The 13,661-nt window shown below is 33.8% G+C and overlaps 1 protein-coding gene across 1 annotated transcript; it reads left to right on the forward strand.

Annotated features, from left to right (window-relative positions):
• Nucleotides 1–1,129: 1,129 nt before the first annotated feature.
• LOC105785721 (putative 1-phosphatidylinositol-3-phosphate 5-kinase FAB1C) lies at nt 1,130–9,581 on the forward strand. The gene is made up of 12 exons (XM_052633545.1): nt 1,130–1,568; nt 2,006–2,654; nt 2,891–3,679; nt 3,795–3,948; nt 4,050–4,394; nt 5,081–5,818; nt 5,896–6,227; nt 6,312–6,438; nt 6,521–6,685; nt 6,831–8,291; nt 8,406–8,672; nt 8,857–9,581. Exons 2-12 carry the CDS (start codon nt 2,173–2,175, stop codon nt 9,109–9,111), a joined length of 5,115 nt encoding a protein of 1,704 aa, XP_052489505.1. The 5' UTR covers nt 1,130–1,568; nt 2,006–2,172; the 3' UTR covers nt 9,112–9,581.
• Nucleotides 9,582–13,661: the final 4,080 nt, after the last annotated feature.

A 13,661-nucleotide genomic window follows, 5' to 3' on the forward strand; every position in this document is an offset into this window, starting at 1 on the left:
TTATCTTTCTATTTATGAGTTAGAGAGAGACAATGGGTAATTTTAAACATTTAAAAAAAATAAAAATAAAAGCTGAGACGGTGGAAGCACACAAATATGCACAAATAATGCTCTACCAAACCCACCTTACCTGTAAAATTTGGTCATGAGACATGCCTTACTACACTACCTGTTAAATTAAAAATTAAATTTAAACATAAGAATTGAATCGATTTTAAAATGAATTATTCAAAATAAGTTGAATCATGAAACCATGTCTTTCCGTTCATTAACAGCCACCCGTAATTAAATATTTAATCACATCCTTATTTATTATGTCATAATATTTTTCCTGCATTGAATTTAATTCATTAAATGCTATGCTAAAGTTGAATTCGACTCCTAATTTAGATTATTTTGATTTTCTTTTTATGACAAATAAATTTTTCTGTACAAGTGATTTTATTATATAATAAGTTAAAATATGTAATTATTTCCTATACTTTAATAAAATTTTAGATTTAATCTTTGTATTTAAAAATTAAGTTCTATTTTTTATTTATAAATCTAATCGTAAGTATTTCTGTCAAACTTTATTGTCTTGGAAGTTTGATTAAGCTATGTGATATATGATTAACAAAAAATGTTAAATTAAAAATTTTGGACAAAATTATTAATGACGATGATGATTAGATTAAAATTTTAAATTAAAAATAAAGGTGAATAAAATCTTAAATTTTATACAAATACAGCGACTAACAACCTAAATGATATTATGAAAAGCGTTGCTAATATTTTAATTTAAATGAAAAAATCGATGAAGAAGTTGGATGTGATAAAACGCATGGCTTTTAAGTGTATTTATGTTAACAATATTCTAATAGCGTAAATAAAAAAGAACTAAAATTTATTTTTCATGTCGATAACAGTTTGTAGTTAAAAAAAAACAATTTGTATAAAAATATGTTTATATTTAAATAGTTCGTTATGTTATTTTTATATTTATTAATTATAATATATTAAAATAAAGATAAGGGTATAAGGAAAAATAAAAATAAAAAATTGGTACCAAAAAGAATAAAAAAAAGTAGAATGATCTCTCAACAAAACCCTAGTTAAAACAAACAAGGAAAGAATTAAAAAAAGGAAAGAGAAATATTATTTGAGCGAGGGGGAAGTAGAAGGAAGGGGGGAAATGAAAGAGGAGAGAAAAGGTGATAAAATAATAATAAGGAAAAGAAAAGGGGGAAGGAAAATAATAAGAAAAGGGAAAGGAAGAGTATAGTTGAGGAAGAAAAGGAAATAATAAGAAAAGGGAACCTTCTCTGCACTTCTTCTTTTCCTCCTTTTTCATCCTATTTTGCCTCCTAATCTTCTCTCTTCTCTTTTACTTTTAATTTCTCTTTCAATCACTAAGCTTTCTTTCTTCTTTTTTTTTCCCTTTCCTTGCCCTGTTTTACTGCCAAATTTCATCTTCTAGTGTTTGAACTCTAGTTCTCTTTATGTTTGTTCTGAAAAACTAAAACCCATCATAAGTCACTGTGATTTTGGTGCTTGACTTGATCTATGGATGCATAAATCTGGGATTGGTTAAGCTCTGAACTTTCGTTTTTTTTTCATTTCGGGTCAATTTTCTGCGGGATTTTTGAATTTTAGGGTTTATGTTGTTGTTATTCGTGTTGTGAAATTTGTTGGGTTGTTGTGATTTTTTTATGTGTAAATATTGTTATTCTGTGATTTGTGATGTAGTGAAAAAGAAAAGTTGTGGGGAAGATCGATTTAAGTTTCTTCCTTGGAAACATTTTGGGATTCCTTGGAGTATTTTTATTCCATTTTCTTAAATTGACACCTTTGAGAAAAGAAAAGAAAAATTGAAGGGGTCAAAATAAATCAATTTTAAGCTCATAAAAAATACTTACCCTGAAAAGTAATTAAAACTCACCATTTTTATTGTGGGTTTTCTTATATTTTTAATATTTCCTTATTAAACTGCTGATTATTTTTTTTCTTAAATACTGATTTTTAGAAGAAGAAGGACTAGGAGAAAGAGCGTAGTTTCTTACTGTGAGTGGGTTGTTTGGGATTCTTCTGGGAGTACCTGATAGTTCACTATTAGATCTAATAGAAAAAGCTAGGTCTTGGATTTCATTGGGAGCTAGTGATCTTTCCGGTTTCACTGGTGAAGAATTTCTGATGCTAAAAAACGGTGTTTGCCAAAAAATGTGTTGCTCTGAATGTTATACGAAGTTTGCTGATGAATTCTCTCATAGATACCCCTGCCAAAGCTGTGGTCGGTGGTTATGTTCTAAATGTGTTGAAAGATATGAATCCCATGTTGTTGATGATGTATATCGATCAGATAATGCAAAAAGTAATGATTTTTCAAAGATGATGAGTGTTAAATGTTGCAAATTTTGCTGTGATGGGGTTAATGCAAGGCCTGAAAGTGGAGGAAGGAAGTATTCTGAGAAGGTGCATCCTTCTGAGTCTCCCCGGGAGAGCCCGGAACCACCATCTCCTTGTTCTATGAATAGTGAATCCATTAGAAGTGATCATCTTGCTCAACATCTTGAGGCACATGATTGTGGGTTTCCTCTGCCGGTGGTAGCTGGCAAGAGTATGACTTCAGTTAGTACTCATCCTTCTCCCATATCTACTCAGCAATCTGCCAGCAGGTATACTTTTGCTCAGATAACATAATTATGCTAAAAAATATTATTTATGCATATAGGAGACACCTCATTAACCTCCTAAAGTAGGTATTTTTGTTATCCTTATTTTGTCCCTTCGGGGACATCCGATAAAATTTACCCCCTGGTAGTGGATTTGTTGTTATTTGTGTATTTTGTTATTTATTCTTCTAACCCCCCGGCAATTAATGTATTTTTATCTGTGGGTTTCTTTGGTGTAGGAGTGATGAAGAAGATGCTGATGGTACTGGTAAGCAGTTTTATAGCCCTTCAGCTGAATACAGTCAAGATGTTTCGGATATAGATTCTTGTAGTATTAGTGCTAGACATGAGTTTAATAGTTGTAAATCTGTGGGATCAAGTCCTTCAGTTAGCCCCTCTAGGAACAGTTTTACTCCTTATAGAGATGGGCATTCTGTACAGCAGAGGCAAGAAGGGAGCCCAATGGCCCAATGTGTTGGTCCCTTTGGTCAAGAAAACATGGCTGTTTTAAGAAAGCCACCAGAGACAGTGATGGAACAAGAGAATACTGATGATTACTCAGATGATGCGTCTGTTGTGGGTAATCAATCTTCAAAGTTGCAAAAGCCATTAGATTTTGAGAACAATGGCTTAATATGGTATCCGCCACCTGCCGAGGATGAGAATGATGAGGCAGAGAGCAACTTCTTTACATATGATGATGAAGATGATGATGTTGGGGATTCTGGTGCAATGTTCTCATCAAGTAGTAGCTTTTCAAGTATGTTCCCAGCAAAGGAGAAACAAGAGGGAAACAAAGAACCTATTAGAGCTGTAATACAGGGACACTTTAGGGCTCTTGTGTCACAACTTTTACTGGGTGAAGGTATCGAAGTTGAGGATAATGCCGGAGGATGGCTTGACATTGTGACAGCAGTAGCATGGCAAGCTGCGAATTTTGTGAAACCAGATACTAGCAGAGGAGGCAGTATGGATCCTGGGGATTATGTGAAGGTCAAGTGTATAGCATCAGGAACACCCAGTGAGAGGTGGGGGCTGCTTTAACTTTCTTCTGTTATTCAATAGTTCAAATGTTCTGTTGTTTGTCCCTTTTTGTCTCTTATTATATGGGTTCTTAACTTGTGAATTCCATCATTCTTGCAGCACCCTTGTCAAGGGAGTGGTCTGTACGAAAAATGTAAAGCACAAGCGTATGACCTCACAATACAAAAATCCTAGATTACTTCTTTTAGGAGGAGCCCTTGAATTTCTAAAAGTTCCAAACCAGCTGGCTTCTTTTAGTACATTACTTCAACAGGTTCATTAAAAATTTTTATCCTCTTTATGCCAGTCAATAGAAGTTTTTTACGTGATCAAAGCAATTGCATATATGTGTTCTGAATGTTTGCATTTGGACAGGAAAATGATCACCTCAAGATGATCATTGCAAAGATCGAGGCCCTACGGCCCAATGTTCTGCTGGTAGAAAAGAGTGCGTCTTCATATGCCCAAGAGTATCTACTTACTAAGGAAATTTCATTAGTGCTCAATGTGAAAAGGCCATTACTTGAGCGTATAGCAAGGTGCACTGGAGCTCTTGTTTGTCCATCTATTGATGATTTATATACTACACGATTGGGGCACTGTGAACTGTTCCGGTTGGAGAAAGTATCTGAAGAACATGAGATGGCCAATCAGTTTAACAAGAAACCATCAAAAACACTGATGTTCTTTGAAGGTTGTCCCAGGCGTTTATGTTGCACGGTAATTTTTTCTTTTTATGCATGTGATTCATTTGTTTTGTCATCTGAATTGTGGTTTTTGAACCAAGCTTCCATATTCTTCTGTAGGTTTGATAGGGTGTCTACATGTTTAAGTTATGATCATTTTGATGCTTTAGTTCCTTCCAGTCCTAAAACTCCACTGCATTTCCATTGTTTTGATTAGTTTTTCTTCTGCTTCTCTATGTGGCACAAGCATTTCTAGTTGTTGCCTTTCCAACTTTCTTCATTTTAGATTCTGTTCCCTTTCTATGGCAACAATAGTATTGGTCCGATGGCCCATTTTTTTCTTTCTTCTAATGATTGATTTTATACTTTTCCCTCCATTTATGAGCATGCGTGTAATTGGGTGATATTTATACATGGGTTTTTGTGCCACATTTCACTATAACTCTTCTTGTTATATATTCAGTGCTGAAATTGTAAAAGGAAAGTAGTGTAGAAAGATTGTAAGTAATCTAGTTACTTTTCCTCTGATCAGTATTGGCTGTTGACGGTTGTAATTGGTTTGTTTATGTGAATGGTGAAATATCATGGAGCAAGCAAATATATAGACGTTTTCTTGTATGATAAGATAAATGTTAAAATTTCTTATGAGAATGTAATGTATTCATTGATCTGTATTTTAATGAAATATACGTGATCTTCTTGCCTTGTTTCTCTTTATAGGTACTGCTGAGGGGCAGATGTCGTGAAGAACTAAAGAAGGTTAAACATGTTGTCCAGTATGCTATTTTTGCTGCCTATCACTTATCTCTTGAGACTTCCTTCCTTGCTGATGAAGGTGCTACTCTGCCTAAGATGAAAGTAAAGCATTCGATTTCCATGCCAGAGAAAATTCAGGCTGACAGTACTGTTTCAGTTGTTGCTAATTCCTATCCTCCATCCAGTTTCGATGCAATAGTCAATGCTTCTGCTCAGAATGATATATCTCCTTGTCTTGATCCAGCGCAAGGAGGAATGGGATCATTGTCTGAGCAGTGCGATCAAAGTCATCTTTTTCCTTCTTCTGGTGGTTCTATTCTTGATGTATACAATGATGATTGGTCTCCTATTGCGTGTTTGGACACGTATTCTTCGGAAGATTTCAAGGATTCAAAGCTGTCCAGTATGTTGCCTGATATTAGAGATTTTCCACGATCTGAATTGCAAGAAACCATGACAGAAGAGGAGACTCGTCTTGGTGAGATTCATGAATTGGTAAAACCTGAAAAGATTGATGAAGATGAGAATTCCAGTGAATACTTTTCAGCCACTGATACACACCAGAGTATATTGGTTTCATTTTCAAGCCGGTGTGTGCTGAAAGGAACTGTATGCGAACGTGCGAGGCTCTTGCGAATAAAGTTTTACGGTTCTTTTGATAAACCACTGGGAAGATATCTTCATGATGATCTGTTTGATCAAGTAAGTCAATCCGATTTTGCTTCATCCGAAATTACTGGTTCTATGTTTCACTTATTTAATTTAATTGTTCTTTGCAGGCATCATGTTGCAGGTCATGTAATGAACCAGCTGAAGCCCATGTAATATGTTATACCCACCAACAAGGAAATCTCACAATCAATGTAAGACGTCTTTCCTCTCTTAAGTTGCCTGGTGAACGAGATGGGAAGATATGGATGTGGCACCGGTGCCTAAAGTGCGTTCATATAAATGGGGTTCCTCCAGCAACTCATAGAGTAGTTATGTCTGATGCTGCATGGGGACTTTCTTTTGGAAAGTTTTTGGAGCTTAGTTTTTCAAATCATGCGACTGCTAATCGTGTTGCAACATGTGGTCATTCATTGCAGAGGGACTGCCTTAGGTTCTATGGGTAAATTTTGAAAAACTTTGAATATTTAACCATTTTTTACTGTTAAGTATGATGTTGGTAGTTATGAGGAGTATCTTTTCCTAGATTTGGCAACATGGTTGCATTCTTCCGCTATTCTCCAATCGATATTCTATCGGTACATTTGCCCCCATCAACACTTGAATTTAGTGGAAACATTCAGCAGGAATGGACTAGAAAAGAGGCAGCCGAGGTTTGTTATGTATTTTCCCTCTTGTTCTTATACCTTTGGAATCAGCTGATTATGAAATGACTGACTATTCTTTCTCCTGTAGCTAATGGTCAAAATGGAAATGTCATATGTGGAGGTATCTGATGTACTCGACAGCATTGAACAGAAGAGTAATTCTGCTGGCTGTCAATCATCAAATGCTAGTGATTTATCAGATCACATCGTGGAATTGAGAGAACAGATTCAAAAGGAGAGAGATGATTACAATGTAAGAACAACCACATACTAGTTACCCATGTGACCCTGAATATTACTTTGTAGCATGTATTTGATATTTTTTATGTATTTTATCTTTGGTCAGTGCTGTTGAAAGGTGAATTTTACCATTTGTTGACCTCTTTTTTCTGGTTTAGGGTTTGCTACAACCAGTTGTTATGGAATCTTCACAACTGGGTCCAACAGCTGTAGACATCCTAGAGCTGAATCGCTTAAGGCGTTCACTTCTAATTAGTTTGTATGTTTGGGATCAGCAACTTCATTCATTGGAGTCCCATATTAAGAAAGGTTCTGCTGTCAAAGTTAAAGCAGATCATTCCAATGATGGTAAACTTGGTGTTTGCGAGCAAAATGTCTACAGATCCCCAGATTCACAGGAGCCTCCTAAGAATGACATACAGTCAGAGAATAACAATATTCTATCAAACTTGGAATCTGTTGTGCCAAAAGAATCTGACTTGGTGTCGTATAATAAGATAGACGAGGATGTGCAGTCAGATGGAAACATCACGTCTCCTGCATCTGCTTTATCTGAACGAATAGATTCTGCTTGGACAGGTACTGATCTACTTACCTTGAAAGTTCAAACCACAGAAGCATTTCAAGAAGATGAGCTCCCAGCTGGTTTGATCAGGCAAATGAATAAAATCAGCGATCTTCGTTTGAGGAATGTAGCATCTCCAAGGAGGCTTCACTCTTTTGATTCTGCATTGAGATTCCAAGAAAGAATTAAAAAAGGATTGCACCCCTCTTCAAGTCCTTTGTCAGTGCTTAGATCTTTCCATGCTTCTGGAGATTACAGAAGTATGGTTCGAGATCCTGTTTCTAATGTAACAGGGACTTACTCTCATGCATTGCCACTAGAGGCACAAAAGTTGAATTTGTTACTCAGTTCCACACCCACTATGATCACCTCTGCATCTCATGTGGCTGAAGGGACTCGGCTGCTTCTTTCGCAGAGGGGTCATAGTGATATTGTTATTGCTGTTTATGACAATGATCCTGCAAGTATAATATCATATGCTCTTAGTTCCAAAGAGTATGATGAGTGGGTTACTGGTAAATCCAGTGAAATTGGAGGAGGCTGGAGTGTTAGTGAAAAGAGCAAAGAAGATTCTGCTGCTTCCAGCTTTTCGCCTTGGCAGTCATTTGGCTCTCTTGACCTGGATTATATACGGTATGGAAGTTTTAGCTCTGAAGATGCCTCATCATCTGTGGGTTCCACATTTGCTGATACAAAAAGGTCTCCACATTTAACAGTTTCTTTTGGAGATGATTCTGCTGCTGCTGGTGGCAAAGTGAAGTTTTCAGTGACTTGTTATTTTGCAAAACAATTTGATTCTCTTAGAAGAAAATGTTGCCCCAGTGAAGTGGATTTTCTGCGTTCCTTGAGCCGCTGTAAGAAATGGAGCGCACAAGGGGGAAAGAGCAACGTGTATTTTGCCAAAACATTTGATGAGAGATTCATTATAAAACAAGTCCAAAAGACGGAGTTAGAATCATTTGATGAATTTGCTCTGGAATACTTCAAGTATTTGACAGATTCTGTTAGTTCAGGAAGCCCTACTTGCCTTGTGAAAATTCTTGGCATTTATCAGGTTTGTCCTCACACTTTACCTTTTAAAAGCACAGTTTTTGGGCATCTAGTTGAGTTGTGGAGGGTCATATATATAGAGCCTTGTTATAATTCTTTGTGGTTTTCTTGTTGACAGGTCTCTGTAAAACACCTGAAAGGTGGCAAAGAAACAAAAATGGATCTTATAGTGATGGAGAACCTCTTTTTCAGGAGAAGTATCTCAACAGTTTATGATCTTAAGGGTTCCATAAGATCACGATACAATCCGGATACATCAGGGACAAACAAAGTACTGTTAGATATGAATCTGTTGGAAACGCTGCGAACAGAGCCTATTTTTCTCGGAAGCAAGGCAAAGAGAAACCTCGAGAGAGCTATTTGGAATGATACATCTTTTCTGGCAGTAAGTTGCTTTTTCCCATGAGAACTTGTCAAAAATTGTTTGTAGTCTTTCAAAGTCTTACTGGTATGCTGGAGTAATAACAAGATTTGAATGTGACACTGTATCTAAAATATTCGCAGTTTTCAGCAAGTTCTTCCACTGATTTAAGATTATTAAGTAATAAACATTTGCTGTGTATTTTCAGTCGGTCGATGTCATGGACTATTCATTACTCGTTGGGGTGGATGAGGAGCGCAAAGAGCTGGTTTTGGGAATTATCGATTTCATGAGACAATATACTTGGGACAAGCACTTGGAGACATGGGTTAAGGCATCAGGGATACTAGGTGGCCCGAAGAATGCATCCCCAACAATAATTTCTCCGAAACAGTACAAGAAAAGGTTCCGAAAGGCGATGACTACATATTTTCTAACCATACCTGATCAATGGAGTTCATGACCTGTTTCATCATTGATTCATTGGTTCATTAATAACGGCATAAGAAACTGTAATTGCCTGCTAAATTTGAAGCGAGCTCGCTCTCCCTCTTCCCTTCGGGTATTCTTCTATTCGATCCTTGTGTTTTTCTGTCAACAAATTCTTTTGGTTGTGGTTAGTAAATAGGCCTACAACTAAAAAATGTACACTATGGGGAGAGAGGGGGGGAAATTGTTTTCTTTTTGAGGACTCCTTTTAATGACCTCTGAAGCAAGGGAAGAATTTAGGGCTCTGCGTGTATATTTTGTTGTGCATGTGCCAAAGTACTGTTTTTTTTAATTTTTTCCTCCTTAACATTAATTACTTAGGAGTTATGGACTCTGTGGGAAACAGCATGCGAACAAAACTTTTGTACCCAAAGTTGTAAATTTGTAAGCAGTGGTTGAGATGGAAAGGCTATTTAATTTTCCGTATAAAAATAGGTTCTGAAATGGGCATCTCAAGTCTTAGAACTTGTACTGTTGTTATTAGTGTCCCTTATAGAGGCAGAATTTAAATTTCTTAATAAGCACTTCAATTTGAACCACTAATACATTACCAAGTCTTCAGCTGATATCAGTTTTTGAGTTGGAAAGAATTTAAAATTGAAAATGAATCTTATTATTCTAAAAATAATTGAAAGTGGATCTGAAATATTTTTCTTTTTAAAGAAATCTTTAATTAGCTCAATTTAAAAGTAATGGAAATTAAGGCTGGTTTGATTTTCCAAAATGATTTATTTTTTAAAAATTTAATATTTATTTTATAATAAGAAAATATTTTGTAATAATCAATGTTAATAAATAATGCTTAATTAAAATTTGGTTTAAATTATATATATATTACATATATGAGACCACATAGGATAAATGAAGATAAGCATTATTTAACAAATACTCATATTTATATAATTAAAATATTCATATTTTTATACTAGGTTAAAATATGTCATAAGTCTTTGTACTCTTCAGTAAATTTGAAATTTAGTCCATTTATTTTTATTTTGGGTTAGTCCTACTTTTTAGATATTATAATTCGTGTTCAAATTGTTAGCATTATTAAAAGTATTCCATCAAATTCATGTTCATTATAACGTCATTTTTAGTTACATGAATACCAAGTATTTTTATTTGAAACTGTGACATCAACAAAATTGGCAAAGAAATGTAACAATGTTAACAATTGAACTTGATTTTCAAATTTGAAAAATGGAGAGACTAAATTCTTGAAAATAAAAGTACAATGATTAAATTCTAAATTTGTGAAGAGGTACATAAACTTATGACATATTTTATCTTTATACTACAAAACGTTAATTATTAATATATATAATTGTAATAATTATTTATTATTAAAATATTAATATTAAATATTTCTTAATAATATATGAAGAATATTATTTAAAATTATTATTTTATAATTTATTATTAAAATAAAATTTGAAATATTAAATAATTTATTAAATGATTAGATATAGATAACTAAATATGTATGTTTAATAATATTAAAATGATAATATTTTATATTAATATTTCATTAATTTTAACTAATTTAAAATAAAATATATTATTAATATAATAATATTAAGCTTGACTTAAATTAATTTTATATAAAAATAAAATCATTCATAAAGAGCTCTCTTTTGAAAAATGATTTACGCTTTGTAAGAAGGCAAATTATTTTACAAAAAAAGTTTATTTTCGATTAATCTATAAATTATTTTTCATTAACCAAACTATTTTTCATGAAATAAATACAAAAAATATTATTCAAAAATGATTTTCAGAGAAACAAATAGAGCGTAGACTCAAAGTCACTCAACTTGCTTTTTGTCGCCTCTGCTTTGTTGTCTTTTGTTGCAAGTAGAATCTGAAATGAGGGAAGGGTAGGTGAAGTTTCTAATTTAAGGATTTTATCTTTCTTTATTTTCTTTTTGCAATCCAAGTTTAATTATTAATGGAGGAGCTATTTATGCATTGAAAGTTGAAGGACATTTTGTTACTACTTTTTTAATAAATAATACAAAAGCATTTCCAACAATTAACTTATTTTAAAGAAATAATATGGGAGATAAAATAGCACAAGAAATGGATTAATACAAATAAATAATTATAAAAAATCACACCACCATCACCAAGTGTTTTTCTTTGACCAGTTATTGGTTAAATTATGTTGTTAGTATAGGATTTGAGATTTATTTCTTACACTTTAAAACTTAAAAATTAAATTTTCTATCTTTTCAATTTTAAAATCCTAGTCTAATTGTTATTGTTGTTAGTAGTTTCCATCAAAATTTGTCCACTTAACATGTTTATTGTCTATCAATCGTATGCTACTTATGAGAACAACCTAATTCATGTGTCACGTTGACAAATTTTGACAAAAAGACTAACAATGTTAATTATTGAGTGGTGTTTCTAAATTAAAAAGTAAGATTTAATTTTAACCTTTTAAATACATGGGTTAGATCTCAATTTTTATCAAAGTAGAAAAGCTATCAGATATTTTAACCAACTTAATTGTCCAAACTACAACTAACATCATATATGTATTCTTTATATTCTATTTTACTATAGTTGTAAACTATTAATCAAGGTGTCACGCCTCAAAATATAGGAGGTTAATTGAAATAATTAACCAAGTAATGACTTAGGCTTGGTGGTTAAGTAGTTAGTGTTCTCTTAAGAAATTCAAATTTTAAGCCACACTCTTCCCATTTTCTTTTCTTTCCTTTAGCAACCAAGGAACAAAATCATATTAGGATATCTAATAGTTTTGGCAAAAACATAACAAGTATGAGCAACATCCCAAATGGTTAAACATCTATTTTCCCCATATTACCTAGGTTTGAATCACGTCATTCTCCTTACTATTTCTTTTATTTTCAATAGAATGAATTAATTGCTCAAACAACCCCTAAAGTTTGAAAACCCTAGATATTTAGTCTCTTTTCCAAATCATAATAGAACTATAATTTCCCTTTCCCAATTAAACTAAAAGTTTTGCTTCCTTTTCCCTTTCTTTTCCATCTTCTTCTTTGTAAATATTTTTCTCCCATTGCTAAAATTTTCTTTCTTTATGTAACCTGAATCAAAGTCCATCCCCAATATTAACTCATTTTCTTGACGGAATCAAAATCGTCGTTAAAAACATTCCCAATCCTCGCCAAGAATCTGTAAGTTCAATTCAAACCTAATTAATCCTGAATTCTTTTAGTAATTACATCTAGTGTTAATCGTTCATCCAAATTAATAAATCCTCTACAAATCTTGCCAAAAATCTTGATTTTTCTTGAAATCCGTTATTAATTCTCGCGTAATTTTTGGTTGAAAGACTCGTTGTAGGTATCCCGGATCAGATTTAGACGTGAGGATTATCGTTCAGTCTCCCAATAACAGATGTGCATTCTTTTACAAGTGAATTGAGACAAAACCATGCCTAGGATAGTGCCACACAATCTGCCATACGGATGTGTGGGCCACTCGTGTGGAGTATACGATCCCTTCACATGACCATGTCCACTCTGAAACCCTATGAGTTTGATTCACACACAACCTAAACCTCTCCCCACGGCTAGCCACACGGTCGTGTCTCCCCTGCACAATGATTTTACAAATTCCATACAACCTCAGTCTGTTACACGGCTTGGCCACATGGTCATGTACCCCTTCCACACGGCCTAGGCTTCCCACACAGTCCGGTCACACACGATCGTGTGTCCTTTGATTCTTAGATTTGATAATTTTGCCCAGAAAAAAGAAATTATCTATAAATCTAAGAAAAGAAATAACATGCAGAAAATAATGACAAAGGAAAACCTAATCTTTAAACTCAACCAAATCTAAGCATGGGTGATTAGTTCGCTTCAATGATTATAACTAATTCCTCTTTCGGGTTTCTACTCAATCAACTAGTCGTTACCCTAGCAGGATCTTTTGATCTTTCACTAAACTAATGAGTCGAACATAACTACTTATCTCTCGACCACATAGTCCAAACCAGATTGGGGTAAGGGGTTCACGAATAGGCAATACCCATTTTGGGTTAATTCCCACCTAGATGACTTTCTAGGGTTGTCAGACCTAGGGTTTAAGTTCTTCCTATTCCAAACAACTGATCCACTAAGAAACCCTACATAGAAATTAATTAATCATCCTTCCACTCACTAATCCCCTATAAGAGGATTAGTTCCTCATGGATTTTATAAACATAATAAACTTGCTAAAATAAATAAACATTAAGAACAAATCAAGAATAAGAGTTTAAAGATAAATCTTGATTGTATTCAATAGATGAAGTGCAAAATCCACAAATCAGCTTCGCCAATGAACATGAATGAAAATAACTAAAGAGAAAACCTAAATCTAAAAAGAATTGAAAACTAAAAACTAAATTACAAAAAAAGTTCTAAATTATGAAAAGTTGTCCTTTTTCAAGTGTCTAAAGAGTCTATTTATAGATTTAGGGTTGACCATCATCCTTAGCCTTAGGTCGGCTGACTTTTTCTATAAAAATACATTGTGCAGACCAAA

The sequence above is a fragment of the Gossypium raimondii genome, chromosome 1 (assembly GCF_025698545.1).
Source record: "Gossypium raimondii isolate GPD5lz chromosome 1, ASM2569854v1, whole genome shotgun sequence".
Classification (NCBI taxonomy): Eukaryota; Viridiplantae; Streptophyta; class Magnoliopsida; order Malvales; family Malvaceae; genus Gossypium; species Gossypium raimondii.